The sequence below is a fragment of the Sprattus sprattus genome (assembly GCF_963457725.1).
Source record: "Sprattus sprattus genome assembly, chromosome: 5".
NCBI lineage: Eukaryota > Metazoa > Chordata > Actinopteri > Clupeiformes > Clupeidae > Sprattus > Sprattus sprattus.
In genome coordinates this window covers 43155218-43180591 of record NC_137924.1, presented here as the reverse complement: position 1 = coordinate 43180591, position 25374 = coordinate 43155218, and the positions used below count along the sequence as shown (strand labels likewise).

The window sequence follows — 25374 nt, the reverse complement described above, 5'->3', positions numbered from 1 at the left end:
GGTTAGTTGCTAACTAAGTAGCAACTTAGTAAGTTGCCAATGGGAAATTGCATTGCAACCAAGTAAGTTGCTAACTTAGTTAGCAACTAACCTGTCGAGAAACAGGGCCCTGAATTAGGGTTGCATTTGCATGTAGACTTTGTTGCCATCTAAGTTAACTTTGTTGCCATCACTATTTCTTTGTATTATTGTTCAAAACTGTATAGTTAAATGTGTCAGACAAGAGATGAGAATGTCATTGGGAACAAAGTCTTCAATACAAATAAGAGCTTACTGCCCAGTGGAATCTATAAAGCAAATTATCAAATTTATTACATTGGTGGGACAAAATGTAACAAAATGTAAGACTTCTCAAGCTTGGTCAAGCTATTACATCTGAAATGCACACGTTTTTATTATGTTGGCAGGGTTATTACGTTGGTGGGAAGTTATTACATTGGTGGGTGTTACACTTCCCACCAACGTAATAATTTCCTGCCAATGTAATACTTATTACGTTGGCAGGAAGCTGTGTATTACGTTGGCAGGAGGCAAGAATTATTACGTTGGCAGGAAATTATTATGTTGGCCGGGCTATTACGTCTAAAATGCACACTTTTTTATTACGTTGGCAGGGTTATTACGTTGGTGGGAAGTTATTACGTTGGTGGGTGTTACATTTCCCCCTTTGGCAAAAACATTAAATACCCTGCAGGCAGATCTGAGAACATATTATCCTTTGCACTCCTGATGCCGAAGGCTGCAATAAGAGATTTTGGCATCTGATCCCAGAACTCCAAGGTGTTTCTTAAAGTGTCTCTCCTTACCTGCTTCTCCATAACAGAAGTTTGAGGTGTCCATGCGACAATCGTCATGCAAACAAGCTTTGTAGCCCTGCATTTTGAATTGATATTCCCTGTAGCTGTGTTGCTCTAAAATATGTTTGTGAATTATTTATTTATTTAAGTCACCGAAGGTGCGCTCAATACCTAAAGAGCAGCTGTCTCTGCATGCACTGGTCCCAAGTTAGTTTCTGACTCTTGGCAATGATACATGAGCTGTCCCATAAACTGCTTTGTTACAGGAAATAAAATGATGATATGGCATATCTGTAACCACATGTTTGACGGGGCATGACAGTAATGACAGTATCTTGGCTGAGTATGAGCTCATTAAAAAGCTTGAGTTTCTTTCCCATCCAGACGTCTGAGATTCACACTGATTCACACTTTATATACTGAAACTCAAGACAAAACTAACCCAGCATAACATTACATTACTGTACACTTTTTGTGTGTGAATTTTTGTTATTTGTTTTAATTAAATCACTGCAGTCTCAAACAAGTCTGGTGAGGTCTGTAACTGCAGTGTAGCAGAAAGTAATAATTGTTCTCAAGAAATATTTGTATTCGACATATCAGGTGTATCTTGTCTTTTTTGACATCTCACAAGGCCAGAGAAATATGAAAACAAAATACAATAAAATGCAAAAGAGCTTTTTTTTCAAAGACAAAGTATGCGAATTGTACTGTTCAGTTTGATCTATGGTGAACACTTTGTTGCAGCAAGTTGATGGTTTCAAGAAGTTGCAGCTCGTGTTGTCTTAAATCTTTAGTCTGAACTGACCTTAAATATAAATGATATATGCATAAAGAAAGTCTAAAAACAGTAAATGATGAGGAGTCATCTGGTGAAGAAAACTGATGTGTCATACTGAAGACTGATTACCATTAAGATGTATAGCAGAGATACCTGCAAGGAATGGAGAGCTTTTAGAGATATAGAAAAGTACTGTCACCACAGTCCAGCAGTGACAAAAAATAGAGGCACTCTCTCAGAGGAAAATAAAAGGTTTGACTGTTACGTGGACATGGTGAAATAGTGAAAAGATGAGATGTGAAGTGAGGGGAAAAAAACGAATGGTAAAAAGGAAATAAAAATTGACAGACAGACCGTAAAAATGAGAACTTGTCAGTGAAGCATGCAGAGTGTGTCCCCAGAAGGAGACAGAGACACAGGAATGGTATTGTTAATGGCTGGTTTAAAACAAATGTTTCACCTGAGGCAGACAATATGCCCTGGCATTTTTGCCACTCTGTATATTCTCTGCACGTGCTACGTTAACTGACACACTAACTGACAGCCTATAGGCCCACTTATGGACTTTTTCGGGGGCCAAATCCCCCCATTGACCTCCCTTTCAGAACCCCTGTCACCATGGTGACAGATTGGGCATGTCCATACCTCCTAAACACCTCCTGCTTCCAGGGAAACCAACAGTGCAACCACTTCCTGCTTTGTCTCGGGCTGTAAACTAATCTGTCACCGGCGGGTCATTAGTCACCCTCGCACAAAGGCAGGGGCTGACAGAGATCACGGAGGGGTCACCGGCAGGCATGACGCACAGCTACCACATGGTCTTCAGAGCTGCCGACCGACCGCCACCTAAAGAAACCTCCCATAATGCTTTTCTCTTTGGTGTTATCTCTCGTCTCACTGCTCCAGATCACTCTGATGAGACCAACCTCCCCCTTTGCCTCGAAAGATGAACTGGAGAAGGTGAGCATGAGATAGAAAAACAGACAGAGAAGAGGCATAGAGCTGTGGTGACTTTGAAATGCAAGAAAGCAAAGAAAAGAGGCCGGGGGGGGGGGAGGGGGGGGGGGGGGGGGGGATGGGTGAGTGAGAGGACTGCATTGATCCACTCAGATTCTGTCACACTCTGCTTTCAGGGAGACTGAAAAACAACATGAGAGAAAGGGAAGGACGGAGGAGAAGTAAGGAGTCTGCCAGATAGAAAGACAGAGAGCAGGAGAGAGAGAGGGAATGAAAAAAAAAGGAAAAGATAGAAGGAACAGGAATTGAATGAATCCATAATGGCATTAAACAACCTCCCGCCCCCTTACACCAACTGTCTGTTGCCACGGAACTTGACCAACCATCCTCTGGCAGATGGCAAAGGGAGTGACACCCCCCTGCACACACACACACACACACACACACACACACACACACACACACACAGAGACACAATAGCAAAGTCACATTTTTAAACGCTGATTAATCATCTTCATCTGTCAAAACAGTGACCAGAAGCCAATCTCTGACACCACAGCGGGTCGATAATGTCCCTTAAATAGGAGAATGAATGGCTCCAACTAGCAGGTGCCACAGCCACGCGGACATCTGTTGTGTCATCCCAGCCAACCCATTTACTTGTATTATAAATTACTGTGTGCCCATGGAATAAGAACCGCATACATAACCATGCTAATGAATAACCTATGCATAATGCAAACATGAATGTAAGTTGAATGATCGGGCTTGGTGCAAGGCAGGGGTTGGGAGCTGATTATGCACACGCTGCCGCTGGGTCAGCCTGTTTCTCCAAGACGAGAACTGTCGAACAGGATGGAGTGGTGGCTTGCTCAGTCCCCCAGGGGCCTGATAGCCAGCAGGGGGTAATGATATGCTGCTGACTGGCCATACCGTTGGATTCTAGCCCCCTCCCTTAGGTCCCTACCTGAGAGTTACTAGGCACAGAGCCTTAATTATTATATTCAACCATGTTGGTAGCAGAGTCACACGGGGTCCATACTTTTAGAAATTAAGGTTTTACTAATGGCTGATTTTTAATGGCTTGTTTTAAATGTGGAATACAAAAATTGAAAATAAGAACCTGCTTTAGACTTCCTGTTCCCATCGCTGAGGAACTGAGTTGGAGGCCCCCTGGAATGGATAATGAGCTCCACTGCTAATGCTGACAAACTCCCATACAATTTCTCTCAGCACAGTTGTTTTGAGGTGAAATCGACATGAAAAGTCAGAAATCAATCAGTGAAGAAATCAAGGATAAATGTTTTCCTTGCGAAAACATCCTGAGGGAAGTTTAAAGGTCGTAACAGCATGTGAGAACAGTGCTTGAGGTCACACCATCTACACGTCAAGACTAACATACCCAATTCATGAGTGCTGCTTGTAATGTATGCCTTAATGCATGAGTAACAGCTAACACGAGTGTTTCTCAATTGTTTTAATTGTGAAATTGAGAAATATTAGCCATTCTGGATGTGCACAATACTATTATTCACCAGGTCTCCGAGCACCCTTTGGCAGAGATGTTTTATCGAGTATGATTGTTCCCTAGCCTCAGGCAAACAGGTCTTATTAGAAAGGTATGTGTTTATGAAGGGGTCGATTTTGTTCTAGACGTGTTCCAACTCATCTGCTGTGTGTTGAAACCCTCTCCCATGAGACACCTGAGCAGTTCTGTAGGAATGATAAGCACTAGTTTACCTTGCCTCTGGGCTCCTCACATGAGATACCACTTCAGGCAAAGACCGGCTGTCAGCAATTTAGTCCAGTTGTTTTCCCAGCAGCCTAGCCCACTCCCCTAGGTCCTCTGTGATTCTTAAGAATTTAAGCACAAACTATGGTAAGGGTATCACTGAGTATACCATTCCTATCCCTAAAAACACAGTGAGGAGAAAGGACTTCTACAGTAGTTACACAAGGACAGGCTATGGATATCAGCTCTTTAGTGTCACTGTATACAGTCCTGTCCATTTGAATTGATGACTGAGGTAACTCACAGCAGCGGTCTCATGGACAGAGCATGGATGCCGTAAGATAGTACAGCTTGGGTTCTAGTGATATTCCAGAGTAATCTTCTCTCCCCAAACCTGGTAACAAAGGGGCCGTCAAGCTTGTATAACTACAGTGTCTTACGGGGGTATTTTACATAATCTTACTCATTTCCAAAACATGAAAGCAAAAAAGCAAGAGAAGTAAAGAAAGAATGCATCAATCTAATGAGTTCAGTTTACCCAGTCCCTCAGAACCTGAGCTACAATTTATGTTTCCAAATTTCACGTGTGGGAGGCCTGGAAGAACATTAAAGAATGTGTTCATTAAAGCTCTGCTAAGCGCTACTGTTTTCACAATGGAATACTGGAGTAATTTTGTTTTGTTTACTTGTTTTCGCAGTACTTGGGCGCACCCTCTATCAAACCTGTACTCCCAGACATGTGCTGGCAGGCTTGATGGCCATGACCGTTCATACAGCCACGGTTCACCTTTTGTCTCTCTAGCTTTTAAGGATTTCCTGTGAGCCTGTAAACTCCACTCCCTGTATTCACCTTTATGGAACCGTAGCTTTCAAATACGGTCCCTAATGGGAGAAAGTTTTGTAAGATTTTGCCAGTAAAACACAAATAAGGTTAATTAGCTATTTGAGGTTAATAGAGGCAACTCCCTCCTGCTAAGCTTGCGCAGTGTTCCTGTGGTGAAGTCTCTGGAGCCAAAGATGGGGACTGTTTTCCTGAGGCTGCTATGACAACAATTATATGTAGAGAGAATAACACTTAGAACCAGCTTGAAATGGTTGCATTGTCATCGTTAGAGACATACCAGATTTTCTTTTTTTGTATCTGTTGAGAGGATCGTTGGCTTTGATGAATGGGTTTTACGCCATCATCCAGAGCTAATGTTAATTTAATGTGTTATTTTTCTTACAGACGAACGGCTAATTCATCCCACGCCATCACGGAGAAGAAAAGAAAGCACTACCCAGCTTTTTTAATGGAAAAAAACCCTTTTTTCCATATTTAATCTTGCTAATGTAATTTCTTGCCGTGTCCATCACTGCGGCTGCCAATTCTATGTATCCATTTGATGGCAGTGGGATGAAGGATAACCGTATTTGACTTGTATTGTGGGAAATATTTCAGACAGAATTATGGCTGCTGCATACTTGGTGGTTCTGACTGGGGCCCTCCGTATTTAACTTAAGCAGTTCTATTAGCTGAAGCAGCACGAGAGGCGTCAGAGATGGCTTCATCCTCATCGATCAGAACTTGAAAGCTTTTAGGGTGACTGCAAATGTCCTTATTGATCCAAACAAACTTTCATACAGGCAAACATTAGTATTGATCAGAAGGCTTCAAAAAGAAACTTACAACTTTTGTGTGTGGAGAAAGAGAAGGTTATGCAAATTCACTCTTTTATCTTCATACACAGCACAGTAAACACCAAGAGACAAGATTTGAAAAATGATACCGCACATTTTATTGCACTTTATAATTTATAAGAAAATAACAATAATGATTTAAAAATGTCATGGATCAAATGATAAGATGATCCTTTTCTCCTAATTCCACCTTTTGAATAAAACATCAGGCCAGACTCATCTGATTTCATAAACCAGACCCTAACATAAACCAGAGTGAAGGGGGGGGGGGGGGGGAAGGGAGGGGTGCGATGAGGGGCAAGAAAAGAAAAGAAGACGGTTGTGAGGGACAGCAATACTCAATTACATGTCACAGTTCAGTTTGACTGGTGTATGGCAATTAACACAGAGAGTAGCCTATGTGGATGGCCCGCTTAGCTAAAAGGCTTGCTTTCGTAGTCATAACAAGATCAGACACTGAGAAAGCAAAACACAGTCAACGCACCACAGTGGCCATATACAATAATAAATACAAATAAATCACCATCAATGTGTAACCAATGCCATTACATCCTCCTTGCGTTTAACGTAAGCCATGTATCTCAGAAACGGACCATTTTTTTTTAATCACACACAACCCATTCACTCACAGCTTTCAACCAACCAGCTTTCATTCGACGAGAACAAGCACACACAGCCACAAGCACGCTCACCACCTGTCAATCACCGTTAGCCTCTTAGAGGCACATTTGGCTTCAGTATCAATGGCACAAACGAAAGGACAAAGTCAACACAGCAACGTCTGGTTTGGAAGTTATTCATCCTGGGACTAAAACGTCACAGCCATGAAAACAGCATTGATTAAAAAAAATAAGGTCTTCTTAGTAGCAGCAGACCATTTCAGCAGGTTTGGCCATAGAGGATATAGAGCGGTTCCACAAACTTGACCAAGTAAGCTGAGAAAGAGCGAGTGAGAGAAAGAAGGAGAGAGCGAGAAAGAATGAGGGGGAGGAGACTAGGGATGGAGGTAATAACACTGTGAAACTCGGCGAGTTTCTTGGCAAGTATGGTAGAACAGGATGGGAGTTGTGGCATGGATTTTTTTTTCTTCCTCGTCTTGATGAGTGACAATGCAAGAATGATCAAACTTTCACAGTACAGGATGTCCTCAAAAGATGTCGAGAGATGACACAGCGGAAAATAAGTGAACTTTATAAAAAATGATGAGGTGAGTTTTTTTTTTTTTTTTTTTTTAAAGGCTGTTGCCACATATATACTTTTTTCATGCCCTGACCCACCCCCATAAGAAGCAATATTCATATTCTCTTTAAAAAACAATTTACATCCGTTTCAGCATGTTTTTCCTTTATACAATATTTACCATGGCGTGACAAAACGTCCGTGTTTGATGTTTTTTTTTCTCTCTCTCTTTCTTATAGACTTGTTTTGTACAGCAGTCAATCCACAGCCTGGCTTGGGATTAATGTCTCTTGAAGAAGCCTACATTCACTACAGTACCTTAAACTCACATCCCCCATAGCTAAACCAGGCTGTTTGGAGAGCGATGAGATTCTGTGCAATACATCTCCACACCAGTAGAGGGAGTTGGAGAAATTTTGGCCTTTGTATCAGTTTTAAGTCAGTGCTTCAGCGCTAGCCGACCATCCCTTTTTTTGATTGGGGTCTCAGTCCAAAGGGTGGTGCCAGCCGAGGAGAAGGGGCAGGAACTGGAGGTGATGTGGAAACGGACTTCTGGAACATTCTGGCACAATCTGTTGCCTTCCGCTAAGTTCTTGCGGTGATCTTGAAACTGTCAATGAAAACTCCACTTCCCCATCACCTCCATGTTTATGTTTTAGTTTTTTGAGGGGGTGAGGGTGGAAAACTCTGTGTCTTACGCCCCCCTCTCCACAAGGACCGAGTCGTTGGTATTTCAGTCACCGTCTGGCCACACAGCCTCTGCCCCTTCACTTCATGTCCACGTCGAAGTCCAGCACGAGCAGCTTGGTCTCCTCTGTGCCGTTGCGGCTGCCCACGGCGCACACGAGTTTGGTGTTGGAGGCACGGATGCGCCACACGACGCCGCCGCTGCCTCCACTCTCCAGGCTCACCAGGTCGCGCACGAATTCGCCCGTACGCAGGTCCCATAGCTTGACGGTGCCATCGTCGGAGCTCGTCACCACAAAGCTCTTGTTGAACTGGAGGCACGTGACAGCACTCTGGTGCTTGTGAGGCCCTGGGGAAGGAGACAGAGGCCAGATGTTAGAGTTAGCTGTATATGTGTCAGACTTGCAAGGCAATACCAGTGCGTCTCTGGATTAGCCTGTATATAAAAGAATGCCAGTTAGCCATTAGCGCTATATGTCTTCATTGCCTGTGTGATGTCTTAACAAAAGACCACTCACAATCTCACTTTTATTTGTCATTATTCTGTTTGTGTGGATTATCTTTCAACAAATAAAACAGACTTTTCCCAAGTCTCGGCAAATAGCTAACTAGCAAAAAATAAAGTTTCTAAATTGAATGTTTAAAAGGAGACATGAATGTGTAACACTTGAACAAAGTAAATCCTTATCACATCAAATCTGATGCAAACAAACAGCAGTGTGTTGTGCTGTCTGTTGTGTTGTGCATGAATGGCTGCTTGTCTGCATTCCCTGGCTCGGTGTTTCGTTTTTGTAGAATAATTGTGCGAGAGAGAGATAGAGAGAGAAACACAGAGGGTCGAGCCTGGTCTCGCTCTGCTAAGTAAATCGGCCAGGAATGCAGGGACCATTGTAGTCCCTTTCCATCACCTTTGTGTGTGTGTGTGTGTGTGTGTGTGTGTGTGTGTGTGTGTGTGTGTGAGTGTGTTTGTGAGTGTGTGTGTGTGTGTGTGTGTGTGAGCAAGAGTGTTTTTGTGACTGGAAATACCCACTGACCCCCGTTGCTGGCCTGACCTACTAAATCACCAACATCCCACTACCCCCACCTCTTATTACAGTGCACAAATGACAGCCTACACACCCATCAATCCCAACCAGCTCTCCTTCCATCCCAGCCCTCGTCTCTGGGACACCCTTCCCCTCTCTTCTCGCTCATCTCTTCTTATATTCCTCTCCTCAAACGGTCTCATTCGCTTTCTCTTACCTTGTAGAGTCTGTAGGCACTGTCCGGTTTTGATGTCCCAGATCTTTACGGTGGAGTCGGCGTTTCCCGAGACCAGGATGTTGTCCTTGAGCTCCATGCCGCTGGTGAGGGACTGGTGGCCGGTGAGCGTGTGGACACAGTTACCCGTCTCCACGTCCCACACGCGGATGGACGTGTCCAGAGAACCGCTCACCACGTGGATGCCATCAAACTGGAGGGAGGCAAAGAGAACACCTCGGTAAGAAATCCCTCCATCGTCAATATTCACCAACTATTTATTAGCGTGGGTGCACATTTGCAGAGCTTCAATTAATAGTTGTAATGGAATGTGGTTGGTGTATATGGGCAATATGTATTTGTTTATCCACATAAGTGTGTGAGTGTGAGTGTGAGTGTGAGTGTGAGTGTGAGTGTGAGCGTGAGCGTGAGCGTGAGCGTGAGCGTGAGCGTGAGCGTGAGCGTGAGCGTGAGCGTGAGCGTGAGCGTGAGCGTGCGTGTTCAGTCCACTCACCTGCAGTGAATAGACCCTGTTGGTGTGGCCCTGCAGCGTGTGAAGGCACGTCTCCGTCTCGGGGTCCCACACCTTGACCATGAAGTCGTAGGCGCCGCTGACCACGCGCCGCCCGTCGTACTGGACGCAGCGCACCGCCGCCACGTGGCCCATGAGCACGTGCAGGCACTGGCCCGACTCCACGTCCCACACGCGCAGCGTGGCGTCCCGTGAACCGCTCACCACCCTGAGACACAAAGACAAACACAACATCATTAGGTGGGAGGAAATAATGGCAAAAAAAAGGCAAGAGTTGTTTTTTCCAGAGTAAATGCCTCTAAAATGTATTGCCACAGTTTACTTCCAAATCTGATAAGCACAGTTAGCACAAAGAGGCAGTAACTCCATACACACATAATGTCTACTCCGCTCCACATAGTAACAGCAGACACATCATGTCTACTCCGCTCCACATAGTAACAGCAGACACATCATGTCTACTCCGCTCCACATAGTAACAGCAGACACATCATGTCTACTCCGCTCCACATAGTAACAGCAGACACATCATGTCTACTCCGCTCCACATATGAACGGCACCGAGTCATCATGTTGAACCCGCTCACCTCTTGCCGTGCAGGTGCATGCAGCGCACCGTGGAGGTGTGGCCGTACAGCGTGTGCACGCACTCGCCCGTCTCGGCGTTCCACACCTTAAGCGTGCGGTCGGTCGAGCCACTGATGATGGTGCTGTCCTGCATCTGGGACGACCACACGCCGCCCGTGTGTCCCACCAGCGTCCTCAAACACTGTGGGTGGAGAGAGAGAGAGAGAGAGAGAGAGAGAGAGAGGAAGAGAGAGAGAGAGAGGAAGAGGAAGAGAGAGAGAGAGAGAGAGAGAGAGAGAGAGACGTATCACTGTTATTAATGGCTTTGTAATATTACCACATTACCCTCCCTGCTTTAACAATCTCTGTAATGCTTTTCTCTCCACTTGAGCATTTCATTCCGTGCTTAGAGAGCAATGGTGGTGATAAGGGAGGGGAAATTGAAGAAGAGAAATGATTCACGACGTCTGGGAACACACAGCGACTATTTCCCCCACCGAGCTCCCCACCCACTCACCGAGATTATTTACAAACATAACATCTCGCCCAGAACGATGGCGAAGAATCCCCTCTCAGTGTGTTGCGTTTCTCATCTTTAGCTCTTCATCCCCCCCCCCCCCGCCCCCCTCTCTCTCTCTCTCTCTCTCGCTCATCAATTTTTTCAGCCATACAAAAAACAAACATCTTTCTTTTAGGCCGCTCTCGTTCGCCGACATCTGTGACGGAACACAAAAGCAAGAGACGGAGAGAGAGAGAGAGAGAGAGAGAGAGCACCCGCTCCGCCCATCACAAAAAAAAAAAGCGCCTTGAAAACCTCTGAGACTGGCCTCATCAGAGACGCTTAATGGGATATTGATGGCTGCGACTCGCCGGGCTCTCATTTGGTGCGTCTTAATGTAATTGTGCAAATTTAAGTCGATGCGATTAATTCCTCAGATGGCGGAAACGCTCCTGCAACAGCACGAATGAATTAGGGCCCCCTGTTGATCTACGTATAGGAGATGAGAGGAGCAAAAGAGAGGATGGAAAGGAGGAAAGGGAGGATGAAAGGAAGGGGGGGAGGGGTAGAGGAGGGAGAGATAGGTCTAGACCTGTGTTTCGAACCGCCTCAATGATTTGTTATTCTCAGGAGGCCAGTGGGTAGCTTTGAGATATTTGTCCCCCGTCTTCAATTACGGAACATGCTCATAAAATTCACTGCAAGACCATATAAAGAATAAATAAATAAAGAATGCTGATAAAGAATGTTGGGAAACATGTCTACGTTAGTGTGGGTGCACAGCCGAGAAAGTGTCTGTATGCATAGTGTGTGTTTGTGTCTGTGTGTATGTGTGTGTGTGTGTGTGTGTGTGTGTGTATGTGTCCCGTGTGTGTGTTTGTCTTATACTGCTGAGGTGTGCATTTCTGGCCAAGGGGAGTCTCCCATGGCCCGGCTATGCGGACAGGGAATAAATCTAGTCGAAGTAGCAAGTACTGTTCTTCCAAGAACAGTGTTGGTGCAAGCAAGCAAGCAAGCAAGCAAGCAAGCAAACACACACTCACTCTCTTTCTCTCTCTCTGTCTCAAGTGCTGAGATCTGACAATCTCCTGGAAGAAGTCAAAGGCGTGAAAACACAAAGTCAAATATTGAAGCACTGCTGCTCACAGCTACGCTCCAAAAAACTCCCTCTCTCCTCCATCCTACCCATCCCCTCTCTCCCTTTCCCTCAACCCTTCCTCTTTCCGACCGTTGGATTCCTAGGCGACAGGAGTAAATATTGAGGCGGTTGCCGGGGCGGGCTGGCGAGCCAGTGCTCACACCTGACATTCCACACATACTACCCCACAGCCTGGTTGTTTAAAACAGGCCCTCAGGATAGCCCCAGTGAAGGCCCCTCTGCTGGGGTAGACAGGGAGCGAGCGACTGACCCCCATGGAGGCTCTTGGAAGCTGCGGCTAAATCAGTTTAAAAAACAGCCAATCACACGGTCTCCCCTGCTTCAGCTTTACTGCAGCCCGGACACACAGGCTGGACAGTAGATGCCACTGTTCAAAGATACGGCGCCACATGCGCCAGCCTCGTGGATTCTGCAATGCAGCTCTTTCTTGCTGTGCGTGCTGCCCCGCCTGTGATTGTTCTGACTCTGCCACCCTCTCGCTCGCTCACTCCTCTGGCACATACTGTACACACACACACACACACACACACACACACACCTACAGCACTCTCAGTCAAAGGGCAAGGCAGGCCCAGACAGGAGAGCAGCAGGTGGAGCAGTCTCTGTTTGCAGAAGGAATGTACACCGAAACTGGGCTGACAGAGGGGAAATTAAGCCTCACCGCAGAAAACAGCAGCTCCAGGCCCTTTGTGCAAGCCTGTGTGTGTCTATAGGCACACACACACACACACACACACACACACACACACACACACACACACACACACACACACACACACACACACACACAAAACAGCAAAAACCTCGCTCATTAGCTGGGTGGGTGACTACTGTACTACCATTTGCAGTTTGACATTTGGCTCCAGAATCAGATTAAATTATATTTTCTAGTGTAACAAAATGAAAGTCATCACAATCCAATCAGCTTTTCAGTATGAGCACATATACAGTCAGTGTTCAAGTTTCGTTTCCCCCATGTCACATATTTACAAACAAAATTGGGAATAAGCAGCCTGGACCCACAGTCCCCCTAGTCAGCCCTGACCATGTCCGTCCTCTGGGTGACTTCTGTGCCCAAACTATCACGTAAGGGGGAATGACACACACACCCAACCCATCAGTGCTTTTAGAGAGGCCGGGGTGAGACTGGCTCAAACGCTGGCATCACCGTCAGCGACTGCATGAGAGGAGTCTCTAGGGCACTCTGGAGGGTAGAGCATCAGCTCCTTGGCTAGGAGAGAGCTGGGCTCGGTGAGCTTCACCCAACCACTCAGTGTAAGCACCAAACCAAGTAACTCTCTTGGGGGGGGGGGGGGGGGGGGGATTATCATAGGCAGGGTATCAGCAGCGATCAGCCACTGCACACATACTGCAGCAGATATGCAGATTATAGGCAGAGAGGGGGAGGGAATGAGGGTGTGAGAGAGAGAGACAGAGACAGAGACAGAGAGAGAGAGAGAGAGAGAGAGAGAGAGAGAGACTAAACATCTGTCTTATTGTTTCAGATTGGGTGCTGAGACATTCACTCAAGCCAGATTTTTACAGTGTGCACACAGATCGAGCGAGGGAGAGAGAGAGAGAGATCTTAATATGGGAGTAACATGTGTGGCTGTAATCCTGGAGATTCAGACAGCTAAGACGCTGATTCTAGAGAGGCATTACTGGGCGTATGGTAAAGTGAGCAGATTTCTTCACAATCAGCAGCAGAGAAATCCAAGCATGAATTTGTTGGCAGCATCCCAGTCCCCACTGATATCACTTTCTCTCTTTCGCTTCTTCTCCTTTTTCACTCATCCCTCTTAAGGATTTCCACTGTCACATAGGACAGATCAGAAATTCATTTTTCACCCTCCAGTTAAGGGACAAGGCCAAGCGCAGAGACAAAGTGCCTTAGGGCAGAGAGGGGGGAAAAAGAGATCGATAGAGAGAGAAAGAGACAGAAAAAGAGAGAGAGAGAGAGAGAGAGAGAGAGAGAGAGAGAGAGAAAGAGAGCGAGAGAGAGAGAGAGAGCTAGAAAGAGGATTAAGGGCATAACTTTCATAATTAATCCCTAAACCGGTTCTAAATCGATTGGGCATTCAGATGGCCATACACCAACTGCCCTCCAGCCATAGCACCCATTGTTTCTAGGAACAATGACACTCCACACAATAGTGTGTATACAGGCAACAGTTTGAAACAGAATTCAGAATCAACGTTCGACACGACACAGTCTTCCAAAACAAAAACGCTCCATTCACACGGAGCCGTGAGGACGGAACAAAAGGCGACAGGAATTCCAACCACGCGGCCGGTGACAATTCAACGTGTCGGGTCCTTCCTGAGAGGAAGTCAACGGCGGTTAATGATTACAGAGCAACTGAGGCCTCTTTATGTTAATAGGCTTTCACTTAACCACTACGGCACTGTTCTTATATATGTGACGACAGGCAGCACCACGACGTTGTAACCTATGCCCAAAGAACTCCCCCATTACACAGGGAGTATCCATTTCTCTCTGCTAGCGTATCTAGGTAAAGACCATGTAGGTGACCCATTAATGTCATTCTACCTCAAACATCCTGGTGCTACTTGTGGCGAATGCAGAATGTCTGAGACCGAATCATGGCTGACTATAGAGCCGCACAAGGTCAGATGGCTAGTAGAGCAGTAATGTCATTGCAGGTTACCATCTCCAACCTTGAAACAAAACAATGGGCTCTCCCATTTATTAACTCGTAATGGGGACCACTTCCCGTGTGGTCTGCTCCATTCTCAAAGCGGGGAGGTGGAGGGGAGTGTAAATGTGTTTAGCATTGAGGGGGGAGGGTCACTTATGCTGTATGTGGGTTAACCCCTTGCTCTCATAAATAAGGTCGTATTGTGTGTGGTTGTTTCGTTTGGCCAGTTTGGCTGAAGCACTGCTCTCTTCAGCATGAGGGCGAGATGCCTGTGGTCTCTCAGTGCCTTAAAAAGGACCCGTCATTCAAGGACAATCGTTGCTGATTTATGACGGCCAATCGACTGCCTTCCCCCCCCTGCCCTCCCCCCGGCCACCGTGCTTTTTTTCCATCTGGACCTTTGGCTATTGGCTGATTTTTATCATCCCTCCCTCGGCAGGACACTTTAATTGGCCAATTTTGCAGTCAGTCCGGAGACGGGGTGTAATTACGTTTGAGTGTGTCCGTGTTGTCCTTCGGCTCGGAAAAAGAAACGGAGGGACTGGGGGTGTGGGTGTCTGTGTGTCTCGGAGTGCTCCATAAAATCTGGAGGGTTTCATTAGTGATGGTGAGTGGCTGGCAGGTTGAGCGGAGAGTGCACCCAATCTCAGCGGTGAAATATGGCCGTCGTCTCCAGCCCTCCCCCAATCTCCCTCCCTGTTCTCTCCATTTCCCTAACCCTCGGGTCTGTGCCGTAGCATTTCTTTCCTCCAGGTTTAATCACTGTATCCCCCACTCGTCCTTTATCACTGTTCCACCAATCTCCCGTCTACTTCTCCCAACTCTCTCTCTCTCTCTCTCTTTCTTTCTTTCTTTCTTTCTTTCTTTCTTTCTTTCTTTCACTCGCCGAGATTGAAAAGACATTTTAAGAGGACATAACTCAGCAAATGACTTCCTTTTGAAAGGAAAAGATCAGAACATCCAAGAAATGCCACCATATCCACACCTCTGTGTGTGTGTGTGTGTGTGTGTGTGTGTGTGTGTGTGTGTGTGTGTGTGTGTCTAATGCCTCACCTTTCCAGTAATGGCTGACCACACTTTGAGGGTGTTATCGTCTGAGCCGCTGACTATCCGGTTTCCGCAGAACTGCAGGCAGGTGATCACATGATCGTCGTGACCTTTCAACACCTGGAGGAGAGGTGGAGGGAAAGTGTGAGGGCCAAAGGTCACCAGGGGTCAACCGCTGAGCCAGGTACTTTATGACCGCTTACAGGCAGGTCACAGACCCCGGCTAAGGACTGGCTTTAAAATGACTTCAATATGGGGCCAGCTCAAGAGTCTAAGGTTTGACCTGTTAAGCTGCCTGTACACAACGGCATTTATGTGTGTGTGTGTGTTTGTTTGTTGTGTGTGTGTTTGTATGTGTGTGTTGTGTATGGTGTGATCGTGAGGGCGTGAGAGAGAGCAAAGAAAGGCTACATGTATAAATGTGTGTGTGTGTGTGTGTGTGTGTGTGTGTGTGTGTGTGTGTGTGTTTGTATGCATGTGCGTGGGCGTCAGTGTTGGCAGGTCTATACGTGTGTGCTTGTACCTTGGGCGAGCGCAGATCTCCTCTCCTCCAGTTGGTGTCTATCCTGTGCTGGCGGATGAAGGCGCTCTTCCAGGGACTGTGAGTGAAACACGGCTTCATCAGCCCTCTCCTCTTAACATGCAGTGGCTCATCTATGCCTGCAGAACAGACACGGAGGAGGAGGAGAGAAGAGAGGATCCGACAGACAGAGAGAGGGGGGAGAGAGAGAGAGAGAGAGAGAGAGAGAGAGAGAGAGAGAGAGAGAAATATTAATGACCAGTGTTATCTGCATCGCATTGAATCGTAGACACGTTAAACGAGAATGTGTGGGGGTGTGTGTGTGGGCACTCAGGATGATTACACTCCTATTTGTGAGCGAGTTTCTGTGTGTGTGTGTGTGTGTGTGTGTGTAGGCTCACTGGGTTTGCTGCTTACTCAGTTGTGTGCGAGCGTGTGCTTGCGTGAGTGTGAAAGCTCATTGATATGGAGGTGTTGTTGTAGGGCTCGCTGGAGTGGCTGGCATACAGCCCAAAGCTACTGATACTGCTGCAGTGCAGAGCGTCAGGCAGTGAGGGGGGGCGGGTAGGGAGCGGAGGTGTGTGCCTGTATGAAAGCAATATAGTGTGAGTGTATGTGTGTGTGTGGAAAGAGTGCAAGCATGAGTCCCTATGGTATATGCCTGAATGAACACAGGATACTGTGTGTGTGTGTGTGTGTGTGTGTGTGTGTGTGTCCATCTATATGGGTATAGTCTTTCTCTCTCAAGACTTTCTCTCTCTTTTTTTTTCCCTCCATTGTTTGTGCGTGTCTGTCCTGTTGAGATGAATCTGTGTGTTCTTACCGTCCTCTCTGCATTTCTCTCTCCACAGCAGGTTGTCCTCTGCCAGGATCCTCCAGTACCTGCAGGTTTTGAGCTGCCTGCAGCAGGGCGCGGGGCTCCAGGAATGACAGCACATACAGAGCCAGCTGGAGGCACACACGCACACACACGCAGAATATTAATGAATGAGGGCACTGTGTGGTTGGGTGTGTTTTCCAAGCCTGTTCTGTCGTGTGTGTGTGTGTGTGTGTGTGTGTGTGTGTGTACCTCTTTGGGCAGCAGTGAGATGAAGTCTCTCTGGAACTGCGGCTCGATCACCTGCATCATGTGCTTCACCTGAGTCGGCTCGCAGCTGTCAATCAGCTCATCCAGAGCCAACAGCCTCTCAGGACCCGACCATGTCTAATTGGAGGAGAGAGAGAGAGAGAGAGAGAGAGAGAGAGAGAGGAGAGAGAGAGAGAGAGAGAGAGAGAGAGAGAGAGAGAGAGAGGAGAGAGAGAGAGAGAGAGAGAGAGAAGGAGAGAGAGAGAGAGAGAGAGAGAGAGAGAGGAGGAGAGAGAGAGAGAGAGAGAGAGAGAGAGAACATTTTTATTTCATAGAATGCTAAATAATCTTTGCCAACAATTCCTCACTAGACAATGCAGGAGACATTTCCACTGTGGAAGTGTATGCATCACGTGCACTTGTCTGCGTTAAAATGGAAGGTCTACTTTCGTAGAATCTATGTGTGTGGATTTAACAGGACCACAGGGGACCTTAGAGCAGATGAAGAAGGAATAGAACATTAATAACCAAAGCTGCTACACACACACACACACACACACACACACACACACACACACACAGGGAGAGAGGAGGATGCAGAGTAAAAGGCCTTGTGTGATCCTTATATAACATGGCCTTGAGGACAGGGGGGGGTACTCATCACTCGCCACTACACACCCACACAGGCTCATGCGTACGCGTACGCACACGCAGAGACACACACATATGTACACACACACACACACACACACCCCATCCTCAGGAATGGAACAGGCTGCAACAGTAACTAATTACTCCTCAGCCAACAAAATAACAATGGCGGCGTCATCGTACCCACACGTAAGAGCTACGCAGAAAGAAAGAATGAAGATTGATGACAGGTGAAACACCGGAAGACACAAACACACACACACACACACACACACACACAGGGCAAAAAGCACCATCTCTTCCTCATTCTTTGTGTGTTTATATTTCCCTGTTCCCATCTCTGCATAGTACTCTTTTTAAAAGAAACTGCCTGGGCAGTCTGGGGTTCTCAAGACTGAGGTTCTTGATTAGGAACAGCTTGGCCTGTCGCCTCTGATGCACTGTTGCGGGACACGGAACAGGTACTCCTTCACGCCCGGCAGAACATGGTGCCCAGAACCACCAGAGCCTCCTTCCACCGGATTAGAGGAGGGGATTTGGCAGAGGGGTAATTACAGGAAGATGGCAGTGAAGGAGGGAGGGAGGGAGGGAGGGAGCGAGAGAGCAACGGAGGGGAGGAAGAAAAAACAAATGAAGGATGGAGAGAAGTACTTAATTACGTAATTAGTCAGGGGGCTGCTGTTGACTCCCCAGATATAATCACATCATCAGTGCAGTGCCCTCTGTGCACATGTGGACGCACACGGGGGCACACACACACACACACACACACACACACACTCACACACAGACACACACGACAGACAGACATGCACATACCCATCCCGGTGCAGGGCACTGGCAGTGGAAGGTCATTATAGTGGAACCTTGCAAGTAAAACAAATGTCACTGTCTGAAGAGAGATAAGCAAACACACCAGTGTGTGTGTGTGTGTGTGTGTGTGTGTGTGTGTGTGTGTGTGATTACAATGAGCAAAGATAATGATCATTTCCTCTGCAAATCAGATTGCTCTGTGACCTCAGAGGAAATGACTGGCGAACTAAATGTTTGTTATGGGTAGGAAAGGTTACGCGTGTCTACGCTCAAAAATGAGGGTATATGGGTAAGCTGTCTGAATGTGTATATCCATGTGTGTGTGTGTGTGTGTGTGTGTGTGTGTGTAGGGGTGGGGGTTCCTTCAGACAGAGGCTTGTGATATAATCAGTTACGACAGATCCCCTGAAAAGAGAGCTGGGTTACAAAGCCACCTTCTCAGTGCCAGGAAGTTCTGTAAACTATTCGACAGAGGGGAGATTTTGCGTAAGAGGGGAAAGCGGTCACACAAAAAAAAGAGCCGATTAACAAATGCACTAGTTACAGAATCAGCAGAAAAAAAAGAAGAAAAAAAGAACAGCGCAATGTGTAATCCTTTACTTTATTCCAGGGCGAGCACACACACTCAGCACACACACTCACACTCACACACACACACAGACAGACACACACAGTAAGAGTGAAAGCTCTGAGAAGGGGTAATGCCGGATGCTGGCAGTACTACCAAATGGTAAGCCAGCACAGTAATCTACCCATAGCAGATTTAGATTTCCACCACCGCCGAGAACAAATGAGACTATAAACAACTGGTTTGCAGAAAAGTGACCTCATTAGCTACTGCCGCTGCCTTGGATCAAGACGGAACCTTTTTTTTTTTCTGCGTTCTCCGAAGTGAGACTACAAAAGAAAGGAGAGGTGATATCACCCCCACCTGCCTAGGAGAGAGAAAGGTGGTATTCAAATATTTTAAGTTGCCCTAAGCCTGTCTTTCACTCTGACAAACAGACCGTCCTCCTTTCAGGAGGCAGTGGAGGGGCCTTCCGTCACTCAGCGCTAGCACGCCCAAAGCTGCGAGTGTGGTCTCAAGCGAGCCAAGCGTGTCAGAGGAACACGAATGAAAAGCTTATTTAAAACTGAAGCTAGGCTATAGGGATGTGTGGGGACCTGTAGGGACGGGAATCTGAGGCTTCTTTCTTTACCTGAGGAGGGGATTAATATTTGTGGACAGACAGTCTCTTTTGCCCTCTCTCTCTCATATATACAGACACACCTGTACCTGTAGGGTAAGCAAACAATATACCTGAATAAGATGTGCCTGCAGCATGAGCGGTTATGCTCTCTGTTAAAGGGTGTGTGTGTGTGTGTGTGTGTGTGTGTGTGTGAGAGATTGAGACTGTGTGTGTAAGAGCAAGTGTGTGTGTGTGTGTGTGTATGTGTGTATGTGTGTGTGTGTGGGCTGTGGGTGTGTGAGAGCAAGTGTGTGTGAGAGTGAGTGAGTGTGTTTGTGTGAGAGCGACTGAGTGTGTGAGTTTGTGTGAGAGCGAGTGTGTGTGTGTGTTTGTGTGAGGGATGTGGAGTATGTGAGAAGGCAGACATAAGCCCTCTGCAGATGTGCATGAGGGGAAAGCTAATTACGCTAAAACACTAGCCCTGAACAGACCCAGAGCTGCACTCTCATTCACACACTCTCATTCACACACACTCCTCTCTCTGCCTCTCCCCAGCTTCTCCTCTCGGAGAGGAACAGCTAATACCTGCAGAGAAGGATGGGTGCCTCCAGCATGACGGAATTAATGCTCTGCCCCCCCCCCCCCCATATTTTATGTACTAGCTTCTGTTGGTACTGATTCATACACACTGCAGTGGTTGTCTACAGTTGGAAGGTCACCGTCTTGGTAGGACCAGGTTATATGTCTAGTACAGTTGTTTTTTCATTTTTATACTGATGTGTATGTTTTCTCTCCAGGCTTGTGCTTCTATACTGATGTGTATGTTTTCTCTCAGGGCTTGTGCTTATATTGTGGGACATATGTCTCACCTGGAAGGTACGAAGCCAATCTTGCATGCCAGCCGGGGGCGGGACTAAAGTGATTCGTCGTCGCTGAAGCCCCTGTCCAGTGGCGGCTCTGAGGTCCCCGAATGTGGTGGGAGTGGACGAGTATGGAGCGAGACCCACAGGGCTGCCACAGAGGGAGAAGAAGGGATAGAGTAAAGGAGATGAAGAAGACTGACAAAGAAACATGGAGACTGATCAAATCAATGAAAGCAGAACTTGCAGGATGTGTGGGTGTGTGTGTGTGTGTGTGTGTGCGTGTGCGTGTGTGTGTGTGTCAGTGGGGGTGTAGATGCCTTGGAGAGGGGGGGGTTAAGAAAAGAGAAGGAGATGGTCTTACCTTGAATAGTCTGAGCCCTTGGGTTTCTTTCCTGTAGGGAAAGATCGGACCTCGCCTTGGTCCAACTTCCTCTTCATCTGAAAACACAAGAGAGGAAAAGAAGAAAGAAGTGAGTGAGGGGTGGTTATGGTCCACTGCACCGCGATTTGCCTCAACACACAAACACACAATCTCACACACAAGCGCGCGCACACACGGGTGTTTGAGGCTAAATTTGCATTTAGCCAAAGGGGCACCAAGACAAAAGCCCTTCTTAGCCTTTAAGCAAATAGTGAGAAAACCAACACCCACATAGAGACAGACAGACACACACACACACACACACACACACACACACACACACACACACAGCAAGACCACAAACAACCCCGTCCTCCACTGTGGTTGAATAATGTCCTGTCAGAGGCTGGGCAGGGGCAGCCTGAGTGAGATGGAATGGCTGCTGTCACACTCTGGACATAAATGCCTTACAGTAAGTCACCGAAAACACATTACAAAACCACATTTCAGGAGCGGCACACCCAAATCAGGTTAGGAAATGCTACTAAGAAAGCAAGCTGCTTGGGTAACAACAAGTATTCAAACCTGATTTTTTTTCAGTGCTATGTGCCTATGTGTGCCTTACGGTCACATAGTGTATCAAAGTGTTTGTGTGTGTGAGCAAGAGTCTCTACCCATTATTCTGATTTCAACCGCCAAGCGGATGTAAAACCAACAAAACAACTTCTGTTCGCTTCCACAGTAGTTCTGTGGAAGCGAACACTCGAAATTCCCAAACACAAAAGCTGCCACCATCTGCATTACAAAGCCTTGGCTGGTGACTGATGCTTTTGAGCTCATTATGACTGACAGCTTCAGATCTTCAGACTCGGGGTCGCTTTAGTGTGGCGGCAACTGAAGCCAAAATGGGTGTCCTTCTCATTGATGCTGATGTTCAACAAAAGCAAGCAATAGTGTTGGAAACTTCTGAGGTAAATCACAAGTAATGGAGAATGTTCATTGATTTATACTTGTTAATTAACCAAAGTTTTTTTTGGGCAAATCCAAAAAAGCACTTAGGCTACATTCAACCCATCCCTGAAAATAATTAGCCATCAAACAGAAGGTTGGGAAAGACATGAGAGCAAGAGCAATGGGGAAGGAGGGAACGACAGTTGTCAACCCCGATCAATACTTTTGCCTGTCTGACAGCTGTCTGCATGAGGCATTCCTTAGTCTAACAACCTGAGGAAAGCGTTAAGTCAAACGGGAAGAACTCAGCCATTTAGTTATATTAACATGTTGACTACATCTCATCTGACATTTTAAGCGAATATATGAGGATGACACAAAAAAACTACGCAAAGAATAAGTCAACCTGAAATTTTGTTTACAGTGGGCTATGGAGGAGCTTGATAGCGTTGCCGAGAAACACCGCACTGACCTCGTAACCGCACCTTAAGTGATATGCGGTGGCTTAGAAACGTGACTAATATTACAGGAATGCGCCCTTGGCAGAGAGAAAAACAACAATGTTGCAGCTGTAAAGAATACAATGATTTTAGACGTGCTCCTCCTGTTCCCAGAAGAACGGTACAATCTTGATACAGCCTACGAAATAAGGACGCCCTGATCAGAAATGCCAAGGAAAAATGTCATAACACCTCAATTAGTCATATTTAAAAACACTGAGATACTGAGATTTCAGTGGTCAAAGAACGAGGTCGTGTACTGTACAGCGTGGTCGTTTCATCGGCTTTTGGCATCGCCCTTGTTGTGGATAAGACTACTGACTTCGTTGCGATATATTCTACTCTCTTGCCTTCACCGCGAGGTTTCAATGAACACTTTTATAACAGGAACGGAATCATCAGAACAAGGGAAGATTGTGAGAGACACCGAGACAGAAGCGAAGATAGAAGGTGAGCCAGAGGAATCAGGCAACCAGGGCGTAATGTAGGGAACTCCCGTCAGTGCCGCAAGCAGGTGCACCGACAATATCACTGCGCTAACTGACATCCTCATTTCACAAGCAATGCGATTACCCAGATTGTGTAGACGCCCTAATCCAACGCAGTGATTTACTTGATGTGTATCAGGCACGTATACAAATGTTTTTTATTAACACGAGTGAATGGGTCACACCTGGAATTAACATCCAAACAATCTTGCGCTGCTTTAGCTGAATAAACACCCCCAGTCCTGTTATGTAAATGAGACTGATCAATTCATGCGTATTTCCTGCAACAGAAATGTATCTCCAGGCAAATATCGCCTTTTTCACACCTCTGTAGGACGAGCCAAATAACGTCCAAGGTTAGCCCATCTTTATCGGAGCGGATTTTTTTTTAAAGAAAATCGTAAATCAGCCCAAAAGATTTAACGTAAAGCAGATTTAGGTTCCAAAATATTAACTAACAACACGACAAAATATTTATCAACATTAAAGTAAACGCATACTCACTTTATAGAAAATCATTTTCAAAGTGCCATAGAACCCCATGTTTCAACCCTGGTTGCGAGGCGTTAGCTTGTCAGTAGGTAAAATCCACACAATTCTTCGCTGAGTGTATCCGTATCTTTCCACAACCACCAAGCGTTACTTCTCCCAGTAAATCCAAACAGTATGTCCGAGTTGCCGTGGACATGCTCGGGCAAGACACCCGACGAGGAAAAGCGCAGTCACGGCGAGCGTGAGGACGGCTCCAGTGACATGCCAGAATGCGTATGGTCTGAGCGCCTGTAGGTTCCCACACTGACTACCTCTCACCGGTTTCTGCAGTACGATAATGAAGGGAGAGAGAGGAATGTCATACAGAAGGCGGAGGTGGGGTCACAGAGAGAGAGTGAGTGAGTGAGAGAGAGAGAGAGAGAGAGTGAGGGAGAGACGAAAGGGAGGGAGGGTTTTTCTCAGGCCTGTTCAGAGTCAAAGCTCGAGTTTCATGCTCCCAGTGGTAAGAATGTGGTATAGTTCGACCTTCTGTGGACGCTCATCATATTGCGTTTGTGATACGGTGATCGCACTGTAGCAAAACGTACACTGATTGAGAACAGAACGAAACAGTATATCGAAAACAGACGGCATATAATAAAATGACTGGGCCCATGCGTCACTTGTTGATTTGTCCATGGCATTCGCTTTAGTAGTTTTTTTCCCCTCATGTAACGCCCCCCTCCCCCCGCCCCCTTGCCCGATTACTTCCCCTCGGCAGCACCGGAGGTATCCTTAGTTGTGCTCTGATTTACCCATGTGTTTTAGTAGACTAATAATGCAGCAATCAAAGACAGACAAAGCAAAACTGCTAGAATTATAAGGCCTATTCCAAACGGGTTCCAATTATGGAGGCCTACAATTATTGCCCAAAGTCTGAATTTAATAAATCATTAATAAATCAATTTAACCAAAGCAACATATGAATACTCCAACCCATTTTCAGCTCAAAAACGCCTGAAAACACACATCATGGAGATAGACTTAACTCAACCACTTGAGTTTTGATGGTGGTCGATTTCTAACACCGCAACGAGTGTCTCACTATGCGTGTGGTCCGTGTGAAAGATGTCAGTGTGCGCAAGAATCCATGTTCTAACTACTCCGATTTCACTTCACTGAGCAGAAGCCTGAACTGAGGCTCACAAGGGACATCACGGTTGCTGAGTGTGTAGGAGCGGGAGGGAGAGGCGACATGAAAAAATACAAGGGTAGGATACTTGATTGACAACCAGCACACACTTGAAGCAGTAGGTCTGTTTCAGAGATGTTTCTTGTGGGCCAATATGACTTTTCAAAAACCAGACCCACTTATCTGTGTTGTTGCTTAAAGTTTGTAATTATTTTTAGTAACCTGTGCTGCAATCTCAATCAGGGTATCTATAACTAACTAGCTGCTAAGGTCTCAATCAGGGTATCTATAACTAACTAGCTGCTAAGGTCTCAATCAGGGTATCTATAACTAACTAGCTGCTAAGGTCTCAATCAGGGTATCTATAACTAACTAGCTGCTAAAGTGCAGAATTAACAGTAAGCTCTTTTCTATCACCATTACGCTACTTTCCCCCCTGTTATACAGAGATGGTCATTGAGTCTGGGGGGCCAATTACCCTTTCAATTGTAAGGCATCAGATAAAGAAGACAAAAAACAGACACATATTTGGTGTCACACACAAACACACACACCACCTAATCACTTCTGTTTGAACAAGCAAAATGCTGTGAACTACGCAGTCTCAGCCTTTCGCCTCTCCTACTCACTAATATTTATGCTTTCATGCACGCACACACACGCACACACTTTATTACGCTGTTACTAAGGTGATGAGATGTTGCTGGGAGGAGACGAACATTTCCTTAGGGAGCAAGTAGTTCAGAGATACACATGCGCACATGTACACAAAATCTTTGGCAGTTGTTTACCACAAAACACAAGTCTTATTAA

At 46.3% G+C, this 25374-nt stretch overlaps 1 protein-coding gene across 1 annotated transcript in view; it reads right to left on the bottom strand.

Annotated features, from left to right (window-relative positions):
* Nucleotides 1-6121: 6121 nt before the first annotated feature.
* LOC308365123 (F-box/WD repeat-containing protein 7-like) overlaps nucleotides 6122-25374 on the bottom strand; it is a 56579-nt gene continuing 37326 nt past the window's right edge. Inside the window, 11 exon segments of the mRNA XM_080838460.1 lie at nucleotides 6122-8162; nucleotides 9056-9266; nucleotides 9567-9792; nucleotides 10172-10353; nucleotides 15523-15636; nucleotides 16040-16176; nucleotides 16860-16926; nucleotides 16928-16984; nucleotides 17106-17240; nucleotides 20605-20746; nucleotides 20960-21036. Of these exon segments, the coding sequence (XP_080694586.1) occupies nucleotides 7894-8162; nucleotides 9056-9266; nucleotides 9567-9792; nucleotides 10172-10353; nucleotides 15523-15636; nucleotides 16040-16176; nucleotides 16860-16926; nucleotides 16928-16984; nucleotides 17106-17240; nucleotides 20605-20746; nucleotides 20960-21036 (1617 nt within the window). The 3' untranslated portion in view covers nucleotides 6122-7893.